General features: G+C 48.7%; 1 protein-coding gene across 1 annotated transcript; it reads right to left on the bottom strand.

Moving 5' to 3' along the window:
* Positions 1 to 2,334: 2,334 nt before the first annotated feature.
* On the bottom strand, positions 2,335 to 6,944 carry LOC311151017 (uncharacterized protein; the record flags this gene model as incomplete). Its single annotated transcript, XM_084201078.1, has 5 exons — positions 2,335 to 4,254; positions 4,392 to 4,542; positions 4,989 to 5,547; positions 5,812 to 6,008; positions 6,928 to 6,944. 4 exons carry the CDS (start codon positions 6,942 to 6,944, stop codon positions 4,458 to 4,460), a joined length of 858 nt encoding a protein of 285 aa, XP_084057204.1. The 3' UTR covers positions 2,335 to 4,254; positions 4,392 to 4,457.
* Positions 6,945 to 24,672: the final 17,728 nt, after the last annotated feature.

Below are 24,672 nucleotides of genomic sequence, written 5' to 3'. Positions count from 1 at the left end.
TGTAACACTGACGTTATTTAGAATAGCCCCCCTGCATCTACCCCAGAAAAAGCCAAATAGAATTCCTTTGTTTTCAACTGTATTTAAATTTCTTAAAAAATTTTTACATATTTATACTCACAATGATATTTATAATTTATATTGCCATTTAATGTTATTTATAGTCTATATTACATCTCTTCATATTACTTACATATGTTTATATTTATATTTTAATTACAGTTATATATCTTTATCTATTTATTATACATTTCTATATTTAGATATACATTTCTAAAATACTTATATTATTTGAAATGAAAACCCTGCCTCACACCCAATAAAAATCAAAGACACCCCTTGATTTAAATCATATTTAAACTTTAAAAATTATTTTATTTCTCATCATTCTATTTAAAATTGTTATTTATTATACTTATCGATATTATATATATGAGATTACCTATTAATATAATAATAGATAGATCATTTTTCTATTAGATATTTCTTTCACTAATATTTATTTATATCAAGTATTTATAAGTATTGGTATACATATTATAAGTGTGAATTGACATTTTTATATTATCTATGAAAACCCAAACCTATAGCACAATAAAAACCAAAAAACCCCCAATTTATTTTAACTACATTGAAACATTTTATCTTTACAATCTATTTTTATATATTCCTGTATTTATATCATAGACTAAAATTTTCATCGATTACAATGTTACAATAATACATTACACTATAGGTTTATATATTTATCTATTTGTTTTCTATATTTATGTTCACCACTATCCTATTATATTTATTTTTAAGTTTATAGTTGTTTTTATTTTAAACTATGGATCAAACCATACAAGATCACTTACCTAGCAAATCAGGACCACAGAAACGCTGCCCCTCGGTCAGCACCGGTGCGCAGTGCGCGCTCATCCCGTCGCAGCGTATCCAAACAAAACCCGTTTCTATTGCTAGCAGAACAGAGATCCCACAACATTTAACCCTGCTAAAAACTCAAAGAGCCCCAACTAGGAATGAAATTTAAAACCCCCACTAGAACTGGCCCAAAACCTCTACACATCCTAATCCTAAACTTCCTCCTAAACCAGTATCTCAAAAACAGAAAAAAATCAAAATACACACTGAAAATGAAATAACTGCCAATAAAAACAAACACCCAAAAAAACAACCAAACAAACAAACCAAAAAAAAAAAAAACCAAAACCAAAAACAACAACAAAAAAAAAAAAAAAACCCAAAAACCAAACCAACTCAGTCAATTCAAAACTGCACTACTGACTCTAAACATTACTACAAAAAGCCCCCAAAGCTCTACCTTTATGCTAACTCACAAGTAATAACCAATCATCTATAAAAGTTCTCAGAAATTTAAAAAAAATCATTAAAAGCATAAAAATTAAAAATCTAAACTATTAAAATACTAAAAAATATCACTACCCAAATTAAAAAAATATTGCCTATAAAAACCCAACATAGAAATGCCCCTGTCCCCAAAAATAAAACCAAAAAAAACCCGTCCAACCAGAAATAAATCGGAACTTGGGAACACTAAAACCATCACGTTCAAGAAGCACACCATGGCCCTTAGCATACACCAAGCAGAAACAACATAAAACAATACAGTCATTTCTTAAAAACCACCCTAAAACCGCTACAGTAAAAAAAAACCCTTTCAAAAATTAAAAACTGCATCTAACAAAAGCCATCTAATCAATTACCACCCAAAACTCCAGCACCCGAGCTAGCCCTACCAAACCTCTACGTTTACACATGCAATCAACAACACCAAAATCCCAGTAATACGTACCAGAAGTCTATTACAGAAACCTCCTGAAATTAATCCTACCTCAAATACAAACCAAGCCATCCATAGAGTCAGCTTGACTCAAAAAACAAATTGCACAGAGTTCATAAGACCAAAATAGAAAATAACACAGCATACACCACCAATGAATATATTATTGAAGGAAAAAAAAAAACCACACTTTTTTTTCTTTTTTATTTTTTCTTCTATTAGCTAGAACAAAAGATGTTGTCGGGGCTGTAACAACAACTTCTCCTCCTTCCTCTTCTTCTGAAACGTCCCATCTCCTTCCAAAATTCCTTACAACTTCCGAGTTTGAATCCACGCAAAAAGCAAAACTCGTGCACTTGTCCTCTGGATGCTCCTGTCAGATTCTCCGTGTCACTCCGTGTCTTCTTACACTTCCAGTCTTCATGCTGTCCTGCCAGGATGAGTTTCACAGACCAACTGGCACGTGTTATACAGAGCATTTCCCTCCCTCCCTCCCTCCCTCCCTCCCTCCCTCCCAACCCAGAGCTGGTTCCCTTAGTGCGCTTCAAGAAATTGCAAGCCTGCAATGGTGCACACTCATCTCAAGGCTCACAGCGAGCACGCAGGACCTCAGGCTCACTCGATTCCACGGGGCTGTGCCTTAGGCAGCTGAGAAAACTTCTGATGACCCTCTGTTCCGATGCACTGGAATGCAAACTCAGCTCCATCTCAGAGCCTCAGTGGGAGGCAGCAGCACATCTGGCTGACCCACAAAAAATCCCTTCCTGGGTGGGGGCATTGTGCTGGAAAGGGGAAACACGTTCTACTGAACAGCAGCTCAGAAACAACCCTTTCCTAATGTTACCTGCTCCACTTGACAGCTCAGTAACACAAGTCTAATCTAATTTTATCCCTGCTGCTAGAATTCTGTAGGAAAAGGTCTGATGAGCAGCGACAAAGGCTTCACTCCCTGCCACACAGCCTGCGACACCCCGGAGAGAGCAGGGCAGCAAAATCACCAAACTCTTCTTGCCATGGGGAAGGGGAGAGGATTACTGTGGGAGGCACAAAAAGAAGGGAAATGGTCCTAGAAATGCACAGGCATTTGCTTGCAGAAGCCCAGAGTTAAGGGTCTTCTCTAGGAAGCCAGACGTGACATGATATTTCTGAGATTTTCTCCTTCATTGAAGGAAATGAATGTGTATATAGACACACTTATAAACGTACGTACGGCTTTTTTCTTTCTTTCTTTCTTTCTTTTGAAGCTCCAAGAATGATTTCCCATCCTGAGTCACTTAGGAAGAAATGGCCCCTGTGACTCAGGACAGAGGGGCTGCCTGCTCTTTTGATCATGACAGCTTTTGGGTTCACCCTGGAAGCAGGAGCAGCCAGGGCTGAGGCTCAGCAGAGACTGACCCGGGCCAGCCCCCTCCTCACCTCCCCGTGTCACAGTGACTCCCAGGCAGAAGGATGCAAAGCAGCTTTCTGTCTTTTCTCTTGAGTGCCAACGGGTAAAACACGTAGGCTTTGAAATGACCAATTACCCTCTCTTTGAGCTATCCCAAGGACGGTTTTAAAGAAAAGACACAGGATTGCTGGTAAATCCCTATGGGATAAGGAAGAAAGCAGCAAGGATCCGAGGCCGGGAGCGTTGCCAGGCAGTGCCACGTCCCTGCCACCTTGTCACGAGGCACACACCTGCAAAGTCCCAAAGCCTGCAAGCCCTGGAGCTGTCACACGGACGGACCCGGTTCTCTTCCCGGATGCCCGGAGGGAAACCTGAGGGCAGGTGTCCACCCTGAGGCTGCACACAGAGCCCCGGGCAGGGATGGAGCCACTGACTGCTCTCTGAGGAGGAGACCCTCCCTGCAGGTGACACTGGCTTGTCCCCTTCCTGGGGGACAGGGACCTCCAAGGCCTATGACCAGCCTCACTCTGTCAGCATCCAGAGGCTGTGGTAGAGCCAGGGGAGTCAAGGCTTTCCAGAACCATAGGATCCTTCAGGTTGGAAAAGCCCTCTGAGGTCATCCAGCCCAGCTGCTGCCCCGGCACTGCCGAGCCCCTCCCAAATCAGGTCCCTAAACACCACATCTTGACATCCTTTAAATGTCTCCGGGGATGGGGGCTTCCCCGCCCAGCCTGCTCCCGTGCCTGACCACCCTGTCAGTGAAGGAATTGTTCCTCGAATCCAACCTGAGCCTTCCCTGCCGCAGCTTGAGGCCATTTCCTCTGGTCCTGTCGCTTCTTACCGGGGAGATCTCGGAACTTAAACCTTCCCCGCTCGTGACCTCAGAGGTGTCTGGCTTGGCTGGATGAGAGGAGAAACGCCGCCACCACGGGAAGGGGAGCTCAGGAGGTCCCGCACCAAGGCAGGGGGAGCAGCAGTCCTCACCGCAGCTCACCCGTCACTTCTCAGTGACCGGCTCTGCTTTTCCTCCCGCGCAGATCTCTGCAGAGCGCTCCAAAACCGGCTGTTGGGAAGAAGGGGGAGAAATAGGTTAGCCAAGTTTTTGACCCAGGCTTATCTGATGTCTTTGCCTGCCTTGCCTCTTCCTGACTTCCTTCTGCTAAGAAAACAGCTCCCTTCGGACTTCTAGGGGGAACTTACGTGTAACGCTTGAAAAGGAGCTGCAGAAAAGTGCCTCATTTCTAAAGACTCAGGCAAGAAGACAGATCAGTGCAGCTTCTCCGTCCCACTGCCTGCAGAGCTGGCAGGCGCCCGGCCAGCTCCGCTCCCCTCCTTCAAGTCCTTCCCAAACCTGCTGGAAGAACTGAAGGCTACTGTGGCGTTCCATTGCTCTGCTTTACCCGAAAAAGATCTCTCCGTGCTGCTATCCCTCCGTGGCAAGGGCCTTTCCGTCTCACACACTCGGTGACACAAGGCTACACGGAGCTGCGGCGGCCTCTGCTCCGGCTGGGAAAGGCTTTCTTCCTCCTCTGGCACCTGGCTGGCACAGGCTGCTCGGAGATGCTGTGCCTGCCCCACGCCTCTCAGTGTCCATTGGTGCTCTGGGATGAGGCTCTGAGCAAGCTGGCCTAGGCAAAGACGTCCCTGCCCACGGCAGCAGCCTTGGAACGAGGTGATCTGTTGAGACCCTTCCAACCTGAATGATTCCATCATTCTACGAACTCAAAAAACCTGGGGAATAAATCTGTAAAGGTCACTAAATACATAAAAGCACATCCCCACTGATCCAGTACTCACCAGCCCATCCGGCCAAGGTCAGAGCCCTCTGCCCACCGAGGACGCGGCAACCGGCACGGACCTGCCAAGCCACACGCAAGTTCACCGGCACAGGGAGGCGGCGGGACGGGACGGGCGACGCGACTCGCCTCACCTTCCCAAGCTGGCGGCACAAAGGGCGGGCAGCGCCGGGACCCCGCTCCGCCTCCTGCGCCGCCCCGGCGGGATTTTCGGGCACGCGGTCGCTTCCACCGCCCGGAGCGGGGCGCGCGCGGGGCTCGGGGGCCGCAGCCCTGTTCCGACGCCGCTCGCCCGCCCGCCCGCAGCCCCCGGCCCGCGGAGCGCTGCGACCGCGCCTCCGCCGCCCGCCGAAACCGGCCCCGCCCCGCCATTCTTCTCAGCCGCGGCGTCCCTTTGCGCTCCGGAATGCCCGTCACCCCTCCCCTCACAGACACCGACCCGCCCGCCGCTCGCTCCCGCCGCCCCTCCGCCTTCCCCGGCACCCAGCGGCGAGGGGCAGGGCGCTGGCTCGGGGCGGGGGGCTGCCTGCGGTACCGCTGCCTGTCCCCAAGGCAGCAGGCTTACCGGAGACTGCGACTTCCGCCCCCCATCTCGAGAAGGTCAAGCGCGTCCGCGACACGCCGTCCCCAAGCCGACGGCTGCGAAAGGACCCCGGCAGAGATAGGCGTTTACCCTGCTGCCTGTCAGAGACCCGCCGAAATACGCCCGCCCGCCGCGCCGCTGACCGCACAGCCCGCGTCCGGGGCACTCGAAACGCCGCAGAAAATCCCACCGGCGCCGCCGTGGCGTCGGGTTTCCGTACAGGCAACTCGGTTAGACGGACCGGGGGCCTTCGAGTTGCCCGCGCGTTTTCGCCGCCACCTTGACAAGGTCGAGCGAGTCCGCGACACCCGCGACGCGCCACTCCCAACATGGCGGCCTGGCGGCTGCCTGCCGCTGCGCCGCTGCAGTACCGCGCTCTGCCCACAGGGCGGCAGCACTGCCGCCCACCCCAGCCGGGGGCCGCCGCGCGCCTCGGGGCTGCGGGCAGGGAAGGCGGCGAAAAAGAACAGGGCGGAGCCCCGCCAAAAACTCCTCCGGAATAAACGCCAAAAACCTGCCTCTAACCCAACAAGGGCCAAACAAGCCCGCTTTATTCAAAACCATATTTAAATACATTTAATACTTATATTTTTCATCTTTATATTCACATGCATCTTTATAACGGATACGGATGTGTTCTGTAATTTATAAAATATATTACGTCTATTCCTATTATTTATATTAATTTAATTTTTGTGGTTTTACAAATATCCTGAAATATTGATTGTATATTTCTACATTTAGATGTATATTCCTATAAAAAATCTGTTATTTAAAACAAAAGCCCATCTCTAACAAAAAAACTCAAAAAAAGCCTTCTTTTTAAATATATTGTAATATTTTTATATTTATACATTGTATTATTATATTCACATTTATATTTATACTGTCTATTGATGTCCTGTATTTATAATTATATATAAAATATAGATAAAATTCAAAAAATAAATTTAAAATAATATTTATAATATGTATCATATCTACTGCTACAACGTTTTTTCTTATATTTTTAATTTTTATATATAGCATTATGCATTTATATTTCTATACTTAAATTTCTACCTTTATACTATCTGTGTTTATATTTATATAATCAAAACCCTGCCTATTGCCAAGTAATAACTTTAGAAACTCCTTAATTTAAACTACTTCAAAATATTTTATAATCTCTATTTTTCATATTTATATTTATAATTTGTTATATCTAAAAAGGCTAACATTGATGTACTATATTTATATACTTATCTATATATTTCCTATAATATATTCTACTAAGATTTATACAGTATTACTTGTATTGCGTATTGTACCGATTTTTATTCTTTTCAATTTATTAAGATTTTTAATATATGCTTACATATATTTGTAAAACATTTCTAGATTTATATTTTGATTTGAGATTTCGTTTATATTTGTAATCTATATTTATATGTTTCTATAAACATAATAAATCCTACGTATTAAAAAATATTGTTACTTATTCATATATGTAATACGATTTTCGTTACATGTTTTATTTTTACATATTTGGCCTATATTTAAAATTTCAGGTTTTTATTCCCATTTCTATACATACATTTGTTTTGTTTAATTATCGTTATACTTATAATTTTACATTTAAATCCAAGTCCTAAATAAGGTGACAAAACAGCATCGAATTCCCACCAGTATCGTCCAAACGCATCAAGATACCTCCACCAGACAACCAACTGCCTAAAAAAAAAATCGCAACACCATGCTCTTTTCACTAACAATTCTTATCCCAACACAAAAATAGAACCAATATAAAAGAAAGCCCTAGAGAAACACACACAGCAAACCACAAAAACTACTAAAAAAGAATCAAACCACCTTACCAAACTCCAAACCGTACCACTCACCCTGACCGTTACTAAAAAAAATAACTAAAACTCTAGCTCTACACTAACTCAAAGAATAACCAACACCCTATAAAAATAACTTTAAAAACTGAACTCATTAACGATATAAAAAACCCTGGAACGCTAAAGAATAAAAAATAACTACTCAAATTAAAAAGCTGCCTAAAAAGACCCACCATATAAATACCCACGTTCCCAAAAATAAAACTAATAAAAAACAACCAAATGCATCAAACAAAAAAAACAACAGGACAAAACAAACAAAAAAAGCCCCCAAAAGAAATAAACTTGATTTTGCAACAAAAAAATTATTCCTAACTGAATAAACCCACAGAACCTCAATTTATCAAAATAAAAACACCACCTAGAAATAAACACAAAGCCTAAAGAGAAACGTAACCATAAACAATATCTCCCAGATTACCCGTAACAATAAACCAGACACGCCAATCAAAACAGACCACATAAGTAAAAGCCCTGCATGATAATAAACAAAAACGCTATTACAAATATTTTTAAAACCCCGCTGCTATTAACTACACCCACCTCAAACCCACCAAAACCAACACTACACACTCACGCCAATAAAAGCCACCACAACAGAACTTAAAACCGAACCTCTACTTCAGGCTACGACCCATAACAACCACTGCGCACCTTTAAAACCATTGCGTACCCCGGCAAAAAAAAAAATAAACCCGACAACAAAACGCCATAAAAAACAACCCCTTATCATCACCGCCTGAAGCGAGAACCATCACGGTCAGGAAGAACACCGTATCCCTCGGCACACGCCAACTGCAAACAGAACCAAACGATACAACAGATCGCTAAAACCCACCTCAAACCCACGACACCAAAGACCTTTCAGCAATCGAAGCCCGCGGTCCCGGCACCGGACGGAGCGCGGCTCCCGGCAGGAAAGCGGCTCCTCCGGCGGCTCCTCCGGCACGCAGGGGCGCCGCCGCCCCGGAGACCCCCGCCCGCTCCCCCCTGCCCGCCGGGGCCGGCACCGGGCCCTGCGCGCCCCGGCGGCGCCCGAGCCCCGCGCCCGCGGCGGGCAGAGCGGCCGGCACCGGCCGGGCCAGCGCAGCGCCCGTGCCGCCTCTCCCGCCCGCCGGCCCGGCCGAGCTCCCCTCGGCTCCGCACGGCCGGCACCGGCGCGGCTCCGGCGCTCCCGCGGCAGCCCGGACGCGCCAAATTCCGCGGCCGCCTCAGCAAGTGCCCGGCCGCTGCCGGCAGGGCTCCCGAGCGGCGACGTGCCGGGCCGGGCCACGGGCACAAGAAGCGCCCTCAAATGCGGCGGCACGGCCCCATTTCAACCCTGCGAACGCTGCGACAGCTGCAGCTTCCTGCAATTGGACCCCGAAACTGACCCGCAGGCGGGGCTCACCTCACTTCACCAAGGGCAAATAAACGTGTTCTCCCCTTCAATTTCATCCCCGATAATAGCAGAAAAGAAGGGGCCTTCCTTAAATGAAATCCTTCAAATTGTGGAGAAAGGGGGATTTTGACCTCAGTTCAAACCCTTTAAAAGGAGGGACAACAGGGCTGCCCCCTCCACTTAAACCTTAGGATGATGAAAATGGGGTGGCAACCTTCAAATCAATCCCATAATACGACAACAATATTTTCCCCATTCCCCTTAAAATAGAACGCAGGGATTCCCTGTCACCCCTGTGGTACCCCTAACAGCCTGGAAAAGCCAGGTTTGCCTTCAATCAACACCCTTAAAACCACAAGTGAAGGGCGATCTCCCTCCCAGCTCAAACACAGACAATAATAGAAGAGTAGCTGCTTCCCTCTCCTTCATTTCTTTTCTCCTCATAAGCTCCATTTTTCTTTCCTGGCGGCACCGGGGAGGGACTGGAAAGACGAAATTTAAAAGGGAAAGGACAAAAGTCCCTGCTCCAAATCCACGCGGGCTCACCTGTTCGGATGCTGCTTCCCGCCACAAACATTCGTCCCTCGGCACCTCCTTTAGGCAACGCTCCAGCATCCAAGTGCGGATCCTGGTGCTCCCCCAGACCCTGCGAGAAGCTCTCACCGTCCTTCCAGGAGACAGCCCCGGGAGCCCCCATAAACCCCTCTACTCAGCAGCTCCACACAAAAGAGAGCTGAGGCAAACCCTCCCCCTAAAACAGCCCCCGGCACGGGCCGGCCCCTCATCATCCTCACACCTGGCACTGGTGCCACCCTCCAACAGCGCCTCTCCCCGTCCGGCACACAGCCCGCTTCTCACAGACACACAGCAAACATAAATCTGCTACGCGTGTTGGCTTTTCTTAGTCCGTCTGGTTACACATTTAAAACACGTACGTGCGCCGATGGCATTGATGGAAAGCTTTCCAGTGGAGAAAACTGTCATTCAGGTAGCACACGTTGATAAACCTTCAGAAAAAGCAGAATCGGCGCCACCTCCTAAGACCCCTGCTGAGGAAACCAGCCCTCCTTAGGACACCCAATGCAGCAGACCTCGAAAAAGGAGGGGAAAAGTCAAGCCCGGAGTGGAAAAAGAGATTATAAGGACACCAGCCTTTAAAAAAGGCCTTGGCACAGGAACAGTGGGAACCAGTCACATTTCTTCTTTCCTCGCTTTCTGTGATGACATATATATGAAGCAAGAAAACCACATGAAACACAAGGCACAGCTAGGATTTCACAGGTCTTGGGTTTGGCATTCTGGATGACAAGCGCCTCTTCCGGGACTGCCACACGATTTGAGGACTGGCAGAGAACGGAGGCAAAAGTTGCCCGAGAGCCCTTTCTATTCCCTTCAGCCTTTGCAGCTGTTCTTACGGTTTCAGGTCCATTCCTAGATAAAAACGCTACGGCAATGTTTCCAAAACTACTACCCATCTCTTGTCAGAGTTTCCTACATTGCTGGATAGAGAGTGGAGAGAGAGAGGGTTTCTTCCCAAATGATTTTAGAGACGACTTCCTATTCCATAAAAACGAATAACCTGACAGGTTTTAGCATTCTACACCCACCCCTCCCTGTGAATTTGGTGGCAGCTTTGGGTCCCTCTGGGGGGGGGCAGCCAGCATGACCCCCTCGTTCGCCACCCACCGCAGTGCGGCTCGCTCTCCTTGGGACCTTGGGGTGCCCCAAATGGCATCAGAGCCCCGAGTCTTCACCCCCCCTTATCCTCACCCCTAAAGAAGGCACAGAACGAGTCCAACTGCCCGGGACAGCAGCGCAGCGCGTCCTTCAAGCCCCTTCCACACGTACATCCCCCCCAAAAAGGGATTCTGCTGCAACAAGAAAGGGGGGGCAGCCCCCAGAAGGGTTGAGGTTCCTCCCCAGCCCCGCTGTCACGGCCCAGGGGCAGAGAGAGGCAGTGGCACAGACGGCGGCGACCGCACCGCACGGCACGGCACAGAGCGGGGGCCTCTCTCAGCGTGATGTCGGGAAAGCCGCGGGTCCGGCGGCATCGGGCGGGGTGTCTGACCGGCACGGGGGGATCCGCCGAGAGCCTCCGGCCCCATGCGGTGACTCCTGCAGGGGCCGAGGGGCGCCGGGCTCCCGCCCTCGGGGCTTTATTCTCCGGCACCCCGAGCCCCGGGGGGATGGGGAGAGAGGGGCGATAGCAGGGGATGAGAAAGGGCAGGGGGGGAGGTCGGGCTGTGGAGGAAAGCGGGAGAGGAAGGGAAAGCTCGCGAGGGGAGTAGAGGGAGGGTGGACAGAGGAGGGGGAGAGGGGGAACAGAGGGGCGTAGCGCGGTAGGGACAGGACAGGAAGGAGCCGGGTTTGTGGGGGGAGAGGGAAACGGGGGAAAGGGAGCGAGAGAAGGCGAATACGGGGAGGAGGAAGGAGGGGGAGACAGAGGGACAGGCAGGGAAGCCTCACACAGCCCCGGCTGCACCCCGAGCCCGCCCCGGCCTTCCCGGGACGGTGCGCTGGGCGGAGCTCGCCTCGGTTCGGTGACACTTCTGCCACATTCAGCCATTATCGGCTACTCTCGGCTGCATTCGGCTCTTCAAGGGCCATTATCGGCTACACTCGGCCACATTCGGCCATTCCGCAGAGCTCAGCTCGGTTCGGCCCAGCCCGGCTGGACTCGGCTCACACATTTCCTGACGGCAGCCCCTAGGAATTCTAACGTGACACAAACTGCAACCTCCAAAAGGCTTGCGGGTTTTTAAAGAAATGTCAGTTTAACTTAACTCTCGGGACAGAGCTGAGGGCTCCTGTAGGATAAGAATATGTACATGTACAAGCAATTCCTTCATTTGCATCCTGATTTTATGAAACCCCCCTCCCCCCAAATTCCATACATACCACAAGCAATGGGCACTGCCTGTTTGGCTGGCACTGCCTGTTTGCAGATCTGGACTGGCACGCTCAACTTCCCTCACAGCCACATTGAAGAACAATGTATCAGATTTCTCAGACAGTTCCCAATCAAACTCACCTATAATCACTGAGCAGAAAATCCTTTGGGGTTTAGTTCCATTTCTCACCTGTTCCAGGCAGAGGGAAGATGGGTTTGTGTTGCATGTGGCAACAGCAGCAGCAGGGATGGATCAGGGTTTTATTTGTTTGGTTGTTTTTTAATATAAAAAGGGTAATAAAAATGAACCAGGTCTGATGTAAATGTCTTGAAGTGCCATTCAAGCTTTTGGTACCCAAGAAGACCGTCCTGATTGCTTAGTCCAGTCTTCCTCTGTCTCCTCCTTCTTCGCACTTACACCACATTGTAGGAAGCTCTCCAGGATTTTTTTCCCGTCTTGTATTAGAGAGAGGGTGGATACTAAACGCACAGACATGCACAAACAGTCTGTCTTGCTCTCCAAAAAGATAAAAATGCCTGAAATAAATATTACATGAGTAGTACGCTCTCAAGCTGTTCAAGAAAAGGGAAAGTGGAGCTTTCATGTCCCTCTGAGAGATGTTGAATAAAATCTTCCCCCCGAGTTTGCACACAGTAATGAAATACTGATTTTTGTGACCAAACAAGGTAGGTCTGTATGAGAACAGCTCAGGAGGCTTTCAGGGCTCACCATGATCTCAGTCCCCTGAGTTATTGCCCCGATGTAGGCTTTTTTTTTTTTTTTTTTGCCAAAAGACATACCTGTTTCTTCCCTTTGTTTCCGAGTTTCCAAGTCACCCCGTAATTCGCAACCTGCACCCACCTGACACAGGGAGGCTAAATCCAGCTCCTGTGCTCCAAGCCACGTGTCCCCAGTACAAATGGAAGTCAGGAACACAGAAGCAGCTGTGGAAGAGAGAAAAATCTAAACGGATATTCTTCTGTTTCCCCACAGTATTACCAAGCCAAGCTGCTCAGTACCTCCAGGACTACGTTTGAAAAGAGTTCCCTAACTCTTTTCCCAGCTGGAACATCTGGAGTGGCTTTGCCCATGCAAAGGGCAACAATCCCATTCTCAAGAAGGAAAAAACCAGTTCCTACAAACTGTAAGAACATCAACTTCTCCTCCTACTTCCTCTTCTTCTGAAATATTCCATCTCATTCCCAAATTCCTTACAACTTCTGAGTTTAAATCCAAGCAAAAAGCAAAACTCGTGCGTTGGATGCTCCTGTCAGATTCTCCATGTGACTCCACATTTTCTTACACCTTCAGTCTTCATGCTGTCCTGCCAGGATGAGTTTCACAGATGAATTGGCACCTGTGAAGAGAGGATTTCCCTCCCCCGCTGCCATAATGACAGAATTTCTGGGACAGAAATTTTACACGATGTCACTCCACAGAGAATACCTAATCCTTATCACTTGGCAGTTCAGCTCCTCCACATCACAAAGCTAAGCTAGGACAAGCCAGCCTCGGGCTTCACAAATGGCAAGGCAATAGGCAACGCTCTGAGGACACGCCGCAATAATATCATTACAATTTCCACATCAAGTAAGAGCACGGATGGCGCAGGATGCAGATTCTTTCCTCTCCCATGCTAGAAGCCCTCCAGGCCACAGTAGATGCTAGGGGTCTGTGTACAGGAGTTTTGAAAGTGAAGATGCTTAATTCTGCTAGCGAAGGCTAATAGAGGCCCTTTAAATAACAAACAGGTTTATAAAGGTGCAGGTTGTCTCTGTCCCCACGCTGAGCCAGCCGGAGCCGTATGGCCATGGCCAATGGTGCCTTGGCTCTGGGCTAAACCTTTGTCACACCTTCTCCAACAGGCCAAGTGGCACCAGATTTACTTCCTAAAAAGAAAGACAAAGATCAGTGCTGGAACAGTCACACTTTACTACCCCCTGCAAACTCAAACAGGGACTGACCTCCTCAGGGGAAACCCCTCACCCAGATTGATGTCCTCTGGCACAGATCTTATCCTTCTGCACCTGAAAAAAAGTTATGACAAAAGCCAAAGGTCTGCAGGATAACTTCAGAGCTCCAAACATCTTGTGTCCATCTAGGAATACCAACTCAAGTCCAACTACACGCCACATTACAAATTTCAAGTCCCCAGGACTTGTCCTATTACACCAGGCCGGGCAGCAGGGCAGAGCAGCTCCAGCACAAACCTGTGCAGACACCCGTGACACAGGACAGGACATGACAGACAATGGGGACACAACACAGACAGAAACCTCTTGTCAAGAAGAGTGACTGCAAGGACTGAGAGAATGCAAAATGAGATGACCGAGGTGAGACCGATGGTGGGCTGATGAGGCTCAGAGAACCCTGGAGGAAGAAGATGCTAACAGAAGGATTGATTCCAAGAAATGCAAAGATGGATGCCCAAGAATCCTACTGTCAGAATCCTCTACCTGTCCTCAGATTCTTACAAGTCCTAAGCAGCCATAATGGATCCTTGCAGGGTGCAGCTGCCCATACAGCTCAGAACAAGACCTGAAATGCCATATGACTGGATGCTTCTAAAGAGAGATGAAATTTGATGCCTGCCTGAGCTCCCGAGTCAAAAATTCTATGTCATGGGTGCCAGGCCAAGGAACACAGAGATCACAGATGCTAAGAACGGTACCAAGGTTTTTGATAGGCCCCTCAAAGAGCTAAGGTAAAACACATAATATACCCAGACACATATAATGCACGATGGACAAGTGACACCACACACACCGGGACTGCTCTGCCCTGCACACCTCAGAACTATGATCAAAAGCAACAACTGATGGGGCCTAAGGGGCCACTGCTTGGACATCCCTGACTCCAAAGCAGACTCAAAAACCTCTCCCGGTGACTCCCAACCCAGCACCCCACTTTCATCTCTTACCGCACGCCACAGCCCTGTACTTATCTCTCAGACAGCTGGGCATGGCAATCCATGCCGGGTGCAAAAGAAAGCGGCCTCGCCATCTGGGAAGTCCCTGCTGTCTCCAGGCCACTGCCTCTTACTCTGCCAAGAGAAAGAAAACCAAACATCAGGGCACAAGCTTAGCAGCTCATTGGCCAAAGCCCAACAAGTCTGCCACTCACCCCTCTCCTAAGTATGCCCGGCTCCTCCGGCCGCACGCTTCGGCCGGGCTCGGAGGCCAATGCCATTGTTGAGGGGTCTGCCTGGGTTAAGGGGAGACAAGGTGATGTGGCATTGCTGAAAACGGAGGGACCCGCGCTCCTAGTCCCTACCTCCCTGACACACCACAACCCCTCGGACATTCCTCGGGGCTACCAGGATGGACCATGAAATAGAAAATTTAAAGGCTTCCTCATCACAGAGGCCTGTAATACTTCCACAGGGCTCACATGTGCAGGAAAAGCTGTGCATCGGCCTGTTGGTGACGGGGGCTGGACACACACCGAGTCAATTGCCTAAAGCGCACAAACAGGAACGGAGGCTTAGAGTCGCAACACAAAGTGAGATTTCAGCAATAACAACTGCTTCTGTACACTACTCAATGCTCACCTTGACTGCTGATACCTACCTTGACTTCCTAAAAAGAAAGACAAAGAACAGTGCCGTAAGAGAATGCCACTTTGCACTCGCCCTGCAGAGACTAACAGTGACTGACCTGTTCGGGGAAACCTCCTCACCCGGTATGGAGCCCTGTGGAACAGATTTATTCCATATGAATCTGAAAAAAAAATGAGAACAATAGTCCAAGTGTTGCAGGATAACTTAAGAGCTCCAGACATCTTGAGACCATCTACAAATCCCATCTATTTACCAACTACACCCCACACTACAAATTGCAAGTCCCAGGACTTATCCTATTCTGCCAGGCCTGGCAGCAGGGCAGAGCAGCTCCGGCACAAACCTGGGCAGACACCCGTGACACACAACAGGACATGACAGACAATGGGGACACAACACAGACAGAAATCTCTTGGCAAGAAGAATGACTGCAAGGACTGAGAGAATGCAAAATGAGGTGACCGAGGTGAGACCGATGGTGGGCTGATGAGGCTCAGAGAACCCTGGAGGAAGAAGATGCTAACCAAATGTCTTATTCCAAGAACTGCAAAGATGGATGCCCAAGAAATCTACAGTCAGAATCCTCTCTACTGTCAGAATCCTCTACCAATCCTCAGATTCTTACAAGTCCTAAGCAGCCATAACAGATCCTTGTAGTGTGCAGCTGTCCATGCAGCTCAGAACAAGAACCTGAAAAGACGTGGGAATGGATGCTTCTAAAGAGAGAAGAGATTCTGATGCCAGTCTGAGCTCCTGAGTTAAAAGTTCTATGGCATTTGTGCCAGGCCAAGGAACACAGAGTACACAGATGCTATGAATGATGCCAGGGTTTCTGATAGGCCCCTCAAAGACCTAAGGTAAAGGACATTAAACACCCAAACACCACAGAATGCACGATAGACAAGTGACACAACACACACACCGGACTGCTCTGCCCTGCGCACCTCAGCTCTGTCATCAAAAGCGAGAATTTCCTTTTAGGTGGCCCATGGGGCCACTTCATGGACACCCCCATCTTCAAAGACAAATCAAAATCCCCTTCTGGTGGGTCCCTACCCAGCACCCCACTTTCATCCCCTCTGCGGGTCGCAGCCCTCTACTTATCTCTCAGACAGCTGGGCATGCCAGTCTGTGTCAGGTGCACAAGAAGGCCACCTCGACCATCTGGGAAGTTCCTGCTGACACCAGGCTATTGTCTCTCAGTCTGCCAAGAGAAACGAAACCAAACATCAATGCACAACCTCAGCAGCACAGTGGCCAAAACCCAACAATTCTGATAGTCACCATTCTCCTCAGAATGCCCGGCTCCTCCGGCCGCATGCTTCAGGCACGCTGTCAGACCAACACCATTGTGGCAGGGTGCACCTGGGTTAAGGGGAGACAAGGTGATGTGGCACTGCTGGAACCTGAGTGCACCCTCGCTCCTCCTCCCCGACTCACCACAACTCCTCGGCCATTGCCAAAGGCTACCTGCGTGACACCTTTGAACACAAATGGCAGAGGTTTCATCACCGAGTCCTCTAATACGTCCACAGGGCTCACGGGGCAGCAAACATGGTCCATCGGCCGATTAGTGAAGAAGTCTGGCACACTCCAAAGGGATTGCCTGAAGGGCACAAATGAGAATGGATGCTTAGAGTTGTACCAGAAAGTGAGACTGGAGCAATAACAACTACTTCTGTACACTAGTCACCTTGCCCATCTCACCCTTAGTGCTGGTATCCAGATTTACCTCCTAAAAACAAAGACAAAGAACAGTGCTGTAACACAGTCACCATTTATACTTGCCCTGCAGAGACAAACAATGACAGCCCTGCTCAGGGTAACCCCCTCGCCCGGGATGGTGCCCTCTGGAACAGATTTATTCCATATAAGCTGAAAATACAGAGAAGAAAACAGTCAAAATATTGCAGGATAACATAAGAGCTCCACACATCTTGCGTCCATCTACAAGTCCCATCTAGAGTCCAATTACACCCCACATGACAAATTTCAAGTCCCTGGGATGCCTCCTACTACACCAGGCGATGCAGCAGGGCAGAGCAGCTCCAGCACAAACCTGTGCAGACACCGGTGACACAGGACAGGACATGACAGACAACGGGGACACAACAGGGACAGAAACCTCTTGGCAAGGAAAAGGACTGCAAGGACTGAGAGAAAGCTAACTGACATGACCGAGGTGAGACTGATGGTGGGCTGATGAGGCTCAGAGAACCCTGGAAAAAGATGCTAACCAAATGACTTATTCCAAGAACTGAAAAGATGGATGCCTGAGGAATCTACAGTCAGAATCCTCTCTACTGTCAGAATCCTCTACCTGTCCTCAGATTCTTACTAGTCCTAAGTAGCCATAAGGGATCCTTGCAGGGTGCAGCTGTCCATGCAGCTCAGAACAAGAACCTGAAAAGACGTGGGAACGGATGCTTCTAAAGAGAGAAGAGATTCTGATGCCAGTCTGAGCTCCCGAGTCAAAAGTTCTAAGGCATTGGTGCCAGGATAACAAATGCAGATCACAGATGCCAAGAATGCCAGGGTTTCTGATAGGCCCTTCAAAGGACTAAGGTAAAAGACACGGAATACCCAAACAACACAGAAGGCACGATAGACAAGTGACACCAAACACACACCGGACTGCTCTGCCCTGCGCACCTCAGCTCTGTCATCAAAAGTGAGACTTTCCTCTTAGGTGGCCTTAGGAGCCGCTTCATGGACACCTCCAGCTCCAAAGTGGACTCAAAATCCCCTCCTGGTGGGTCCCTACCCAGCACCCCACTTGCATCCCCCGCTCTGTGGGCCACAGCCCTTTACTTATCTCTCAGACATCTGGGGATGCCAGTCCGTGTCAGGGAGAAAAGAAGGCAGTCTCGGCATCTAGGAAATTCCTGCTGCCACTGTTGTTCAAAAAATTCCTGCTGTTTCTTCTTAGTCAGCTACATTGAAGACAACCAAACATCAAATGCAGGATCTCAGCAGAACAGGGGCCAAAACCCAACAATTCCAGTACTCACCATTCTCCTAAGAATGCCCGGCTCCTCAGGCCCCACGCTTCAGCTGCGCTCAGAGGCCGACACCATTGTGGCAGGGTGCACCTGGGTTAAGGGGAGACAAGGTGATGGGGCATTGCTGAAACCTGAGGGGACCCTCGCGCCTTCTCCCTACTTCGCCGACTCACCGCATCTCCTCGGCAGCTGCCAAAGTCTACCTGGGTGACACCTTGAAATGGAAAAGGCAGAAGCTTCCTCACCAACTCCCGTCATACTTCCAGAGGGCTCACAGGAGCAACAAACCCAGTGCATCGGCCGCTTGGTGACAGGGCTTGGCATGCTCCGAAGGGACCGCCTAAAGCTCACAAACAAGAACGGAGGCTTAGAGTCGCACCAGCAAGGGAGCCTTGAGCAATACCAACTGCTTCTGTACACTACTCAATGCTCACCCTGGCCACCTCACCTGGACAACTGATATCCAGCTTTACTCCCTAAAAAGAAAGACAAAGAACAGTGCTGTAACAGAGTCCCACTTGACACTCCCGCTGCAGAGACAAACACTGACTGACTAGCTCGGGGGAACCTCCTTACCCGGGATCCGGCGCTCTGGCACAGATTTAATCCATATGAATCTGAAAAACATGTTAGAAGAAAAGTCAAAGTGTTGCAGGAGAACTTAAGAGCTCCAGATATCTTGGGTCCACCTACAAATCCCATCTAGAGACCAACTACACGTCACATTACACACTGCAAGTCCCCGCAACTTTGCCTGTTGCACCAAGCTATGCAGCAGGGCAGAGCAGCTCCAACACAAACCTGTGCAGACACCTGTGACACAGGACAGGACATGACGGACAATGGGGACACAACAGGGACAGAAACCTCTTGGCAAGGAAAAAGACTGCAAGGACTGAGAGAAGGCAAAATGAGATAACTAAGATGAGATCAATGGTGCGCTGATGAGGCTCAGAGAAGCCTGGAGGAAAAAGATGCAAAGTTAATGCAGTTCCTGGAATAAATCAAAGATGGATGCCCGAGAACCCTACAGCCAGACTCCTCTCCCTGACCTCACATTCTAACAAGTCCTCATCTGCCATAATGGATCCTTGCAGGGTGCAGCTGTCCAGACAGCTCAGAACAAGACCTGAAAAGACATGGGGATGGATGCTTCTAAAGAAAGAAGAGATTCTGATGCCAGTCTGAGCTCCTGAGTCAAAAGTTCTTAGCACAGGTGCCAGGACAAAGAACACAGATCACCAATGCTATGAATGATGCCAGGGTTTCTGAGAGGCCCCTCAAAGGCCTAAGGTAAAAGACAGGACATACCCAAACAACACAGAATGCACGACAGACAATTGACACCACACACACCGGGACTCCTCTGCCCTGCGCACCTCAGCTCTGTCATCAAAAGTGAGAATTTTCTTGTATGTGGCCTAAGGAGCCACTTCGTGGACACCCCCATCCCCAAAGCCAAATCAAATTCCCCTCCCGATGGGTCCCTACCCATCACCCCACTTTCATCCCCTCTGTGGGTCTTGGCCCTCTACTTATCTCTCAGACATCTGGGCATGCCAGTCTATGTCAGGTGCACAAGAAGGCCACCTCGCCATCCGGGAAGCTCTGTCTGACACCAGGCTGTTGTCTCTGAGTCTGCCAAGAGAAAGAAAACCAAACATCAGTGCACGATCAGGGCAGCAAATTTCCCAAAACCTAACAATTCCAGTACTCACTGTCCCCTAAGGATGCCCGGCTCCTGGGGCCCCACGCTTCAGGCTTGCTCAGAGACCGACACCACTGTGCCAGGGTGCACCTGGGCTAAGGGCAGACAAGGTGATGTGGCATTGCTGAAACCTGAGGGGACCCTCTCTTCCCATCCTCCTGACCTCCCCGACTCACCCCAACTCTTAGGTAATTGCCAAAGGCTACCTGGGTGGCACCTGTGATTTGAAAGGCAAAGGCTTCATCACCAAGTCCTCTAATACGTCCACAGGGCTCACAGGAGCAGCAAACCCGGAGCATCGGCCGATTGGTGACGGCGCTTGACAGACTCCAAGTGGATTGCCTAAAGCATACAAACGAGAAGAGATGCTGAGAGGTGCACCAGAAAATGAGACTTGAGCAATAACAACTGCTTCAGCACACTATTTAATGCTCACCTTGCCCACTGCTCACCACCTTGACTGCTGATATCTGTCTTGACTTCCTAAAAAGAAAGACAAAGAACCGTGCTGTAACACAGTCACCATTTACACAACTGCTGCAGAGACAAACACTGACTGACCTGATCAGGGGTAACCCCCCCACCCGGGATGGGGCCCTCTGGAACAGATTTAATCCATATATATCTGAAAAAAAAAAAAGTTTGAATCAAAGTCAAAGTGCTGCAGGATAACTTAAAAGCTTCTCACATCTTGTGTCCATCGACAAATCCCATCTAGAATCCAATTACACACCACATTACCAATTTCAAGTACCCAGGAGTTTTCCTATTACACCAGGCTATGCAGCAGGGCAGAGCAGCTCCAGCACAAACCTGTGCAGACACCCGTGACACACAACAGGACATGACATGACAAAAAAAGGGGACACAACAGGGACAGAAATCTCTTGGCAAGGAAAAGGACTGCAAGGACTGAGAGAAGGCCAAATGAGATAACTGAGATGAGATCGATGGTGAGCTGATGAGGCTCAGAGATCCCTGGAGGGAGACAATGCTAACTGAATGCAGTTCTTGGAATAAATCAAAGATGGATGCCCGAGAACCCTACAGCCAGAAGCCTCTCCCTGACCTCACATTCTAACAAGTCCTCAACTGCCATAATGGATCCTTGCAAGGTGCAGCTGTCCAGACAGCTCAGAACAAGACCTGAAAAGACATGGGAATGGATGCTTCTAAAGAGAGAAGAGATTCTGATGCAAGTCTGAGCTCCTGAGTCAAAAGTTCTTAGCAAACGTGCCAGGACAAAGAACACAGATCACCAATGCTAAGAATGATGCCAGGGTTCCTGAGAGGCCCCTCAAAGGACTAAGGTAAAAGACAGGACATACCCAAACAACACAGAATGCACGACAGACAAGTGACACCACACACACCGGGGCCGCTCTGCCCTGCGCACCTCAGCTCTGTCATCAAAAGTGAGACTTTCCTTTTAGGTGGCCTAAGGAGCTACTCTGTGGACACCCCCATCTCCAAAGCCAAATCAAAATCGCCTCCCGGTGGGTCCCAATCCAGCACCCCACTTTCATCCCCTCTGTGGGTCTTGGCCCTCTGCTTATCTCTCAGACATCAGGGCAGGCCAGTCTGTGTCAGGTGCACAAGAAGGCCACCTCGCCATCTGGGAAGCTCCTGCTTTCACCAGGCTGTTGTCTTTTAGTCTGCCTAGAGAAAGGAAACCAAACATCAGTGCACAACCTCAGCAGCACAGTGACCAAAACACAATTCTGCTACTCACCATTCTCCTGAGAATGCCCGGCTCCTCGGTCTGCAGACTTCAGGCTTGCTCGGAGGCCGACACCATTATCACAGGGTGTGCCTGAGGTAAGGGCAGACAAGGTGATGTGGCACTGCTGACACCTGAGTTGAGCCTCGCCCCTTCTCCCTACCTCCCGGACTCACAGCATCTCCTCAGCAGTTGCCAAAATCTACCTGGGTGGCACCTTCTAATAGAAAATGCTGAGGCGTCATCACAGAGTCCTCTAAATGCATCCAGAGGACTCACAGGAGCAGCGAACCTGATCCATCGGCCAGCTGGGGATGGGGGCCTGGCAGAGAGGATTGCCTAAAGGGCACAAATGAGAATGGAAACTTAGAGCTGCACCAGAAATTGAGACCTGAGCAATAACAACTGCTTCTCTCCAATGCTCACCTTGACTGCTGGTATCCAGATTTACCTCCTGAAAAGAAAGACAAAGAACAGTGCTGTGACACAGTCACCATTTACATTCCCCATGCAGAGACAAACACTGACTGACCTGCTTGGGGGATGCCCCTCACCCGAGATCGAGCCCTCTGGAACAGATTTAATCCATATGAATCTGAAAAAAAAAGTGAGGACAATAGTCAAAGTGCTGCAGGATAACTTAAGAGCTCCAGATATCTTGGGTCCATCTACAAATCCCATCTAGAGACCAACAACACCCCACATTACCCACTGCAAGTCCCCAGCACTTTGCCTATTGCACCAAGCTATGCAGCAGGGCAGAGCAGCTCCAGCACAAACCTGTGCAGACACCCGTGACACACAACAGGACATGACACGACAAAAAAAGGGGACACAACAGGGACAGAAATCTCTTGGCAAGGAAAATGACTGCAAGGACTGAGAGAAGGCCAAATGAGATAACTAAGATGAGATCAATAGTGAGCTGATGAGGCTCAGAGATCCCTGGAGGGAGACAATGCTAACTGAATGCAGTTCTTGGAATAAATCATAGATGGATGCCCGAGAACCCTACAGCCAGAATCCTCTCCCTGACCTCACATTCTAACAAGTCCTCATCTGCCATAATGGATCCTTGCAGGGTGCAGCTGTCCAGACAGCTCAGAACAAGAACCTGAAAAGACACGGAAGTGGATGCTTCTAAAGAGAGAAGAGATTCTGATACCTCTCTGAGCCCCCGAGTAAGGAGTTCTATAGCAGTGATGCCAGGAAAAAGAACATGAAGAACACAGAGATCACAGATTCCAAGAATGGTTTCTGATAGGCCCCTCAAAGACCTAAGGCAAAAGACAGGACATACCCAAACAACACAGAATGCACGATAGACAAGTGACACCACACACACCGGGACCGCTCTGCCCTGCGCACCTCAGCTCTGTCATCAAAAGTGAGACTTTCCTTTTAGGTGGCCTAAGGAGCCACTTTGTGGACACCCCCATCTCCAAAGCCAAATCAAAATCCCCTGCCGGTGGGTCCCAATCCAGCACCCCACTTTCATCCCCTCTGTGGGTCTTGGCCCTCTACTTATCTCTCAGACATCTGGGCATGCCAGTCTGTGTCAGGTGCACAAGACGGCCACCTCGCCATCTGGGAAGCTCTGTCTGACACCAGGCTGTTGTCTCTGAGTCTGCCAAGAGAAAGAAAACCAAACATCAGTGCACGATCATGGCAGCAAATTTCCCAAAACCTCACAATTCCAGTACTCACCGTCTCCTAAGGATGCCCGGCTCCTGGGGCCCCACGCTTCAGGCTTGCTCAGAGACCGACACCACTGTGCCAGGGTGCACCTGGGGTAAGGGCAAACAAGGTGATGTGGCACTGCTGAAACCTGAGGGGAGCCTCGCTCCTCCTCTCTGCTTCCCTGACTCATTTGGCTCTGGCCAAAGGCTACCCGGCTGACACCTTTGAACAGAAAAACAAAGGCTTCATCACAGAGTCCTGCAATACTTCCCCAGGACTCACAAGAGCAGCAAACTCGGCGCATCAGCCGGTTGGTGACGGGGGCTTGGCATTCTCCGACTGGATTGCCTAAAGCACACAAACACGAATGGAGACTTAGAGTTGCACCAGAAATTGAGACCTCAGCAATAACAACTACTTCTCTCTGCTGGTCACTGCTCACCTTGACCACCTGACCTTAAATGCTCATATGTGGCTTTGCATCCTAAAAATGAAGACAAAGAACAGCACTCTGACAGAGCCACCATTTACACTTCTGCTGCAGAGACAAACAGTGACTGATCTGCTCAGGGGAATCCCCTCACCTGGGATGGGGCACTCTGCCACAGATTTTATCCTTCTGCATCTGAAAAAAAGTTAGGACAAAAGTCAAAACTTCACAGCTCCAAACATCTTGTGTCAATCTAGGAATACCATCTAGAGTGCAACGCCACACCACAAACTGCAAGTCCCTAGGACTTTTCCTATTCCACCAGCCTAGCCAGTAAATTTCATAACCTAAACCAAAAGTTATACTTCTGCTTCCACAGAAAAGAAATCACAGGAGATTGCTACTTACTGTGTCAAACCTTTTTTAAAACACACAAGAAAAAACTAACACAAACAGTTCTAAAACCAAAACAAAACTTATAAGCAACTCCAACTAAAACCACACATCCAAATACACTGTTTATTGGCTACCAATCCTAAAAACCCATTTTCTACATCCATGGTTAGTATACTTGGTAACAACAAAACTTAGCCCTCAAAAAATTGAAATTGCAAATCAAACAATCCAATACATAAGATAAATTCTTAAAAAACCATTTATACGCTCTTACCTAAAAAACATTCAACCACTCAAATAAAAATCACTAAAATTAACACAATATATACACAATTCTATAATATTTAGTTAGAAAACTCAGAAAAAACCACAAAAAAGATACCTCAAGGAAGCAAAATTATAATTTAAAAGAATCAAAATGACCAGGACTGATCATAAAAACACACGAAAAA

The sequence above is a fragment of the Fringilla coelebs genome, assembly GCF_963513975.1.
Source record: "Fringilla coelebs genome assembly, chromosome: 2".
Taxonomy (NCBI): domain Eukaryota; kingdom Metazoa; phylum Chordata; class Aves; order Passeriformes; family Fringillidae; genus Fringilla; species Fringilla coelebs.
Note: the sequence above shows the minus strand (reverse complement) of the source record. Positions and strands in the feature narration are given on the sequence as shown.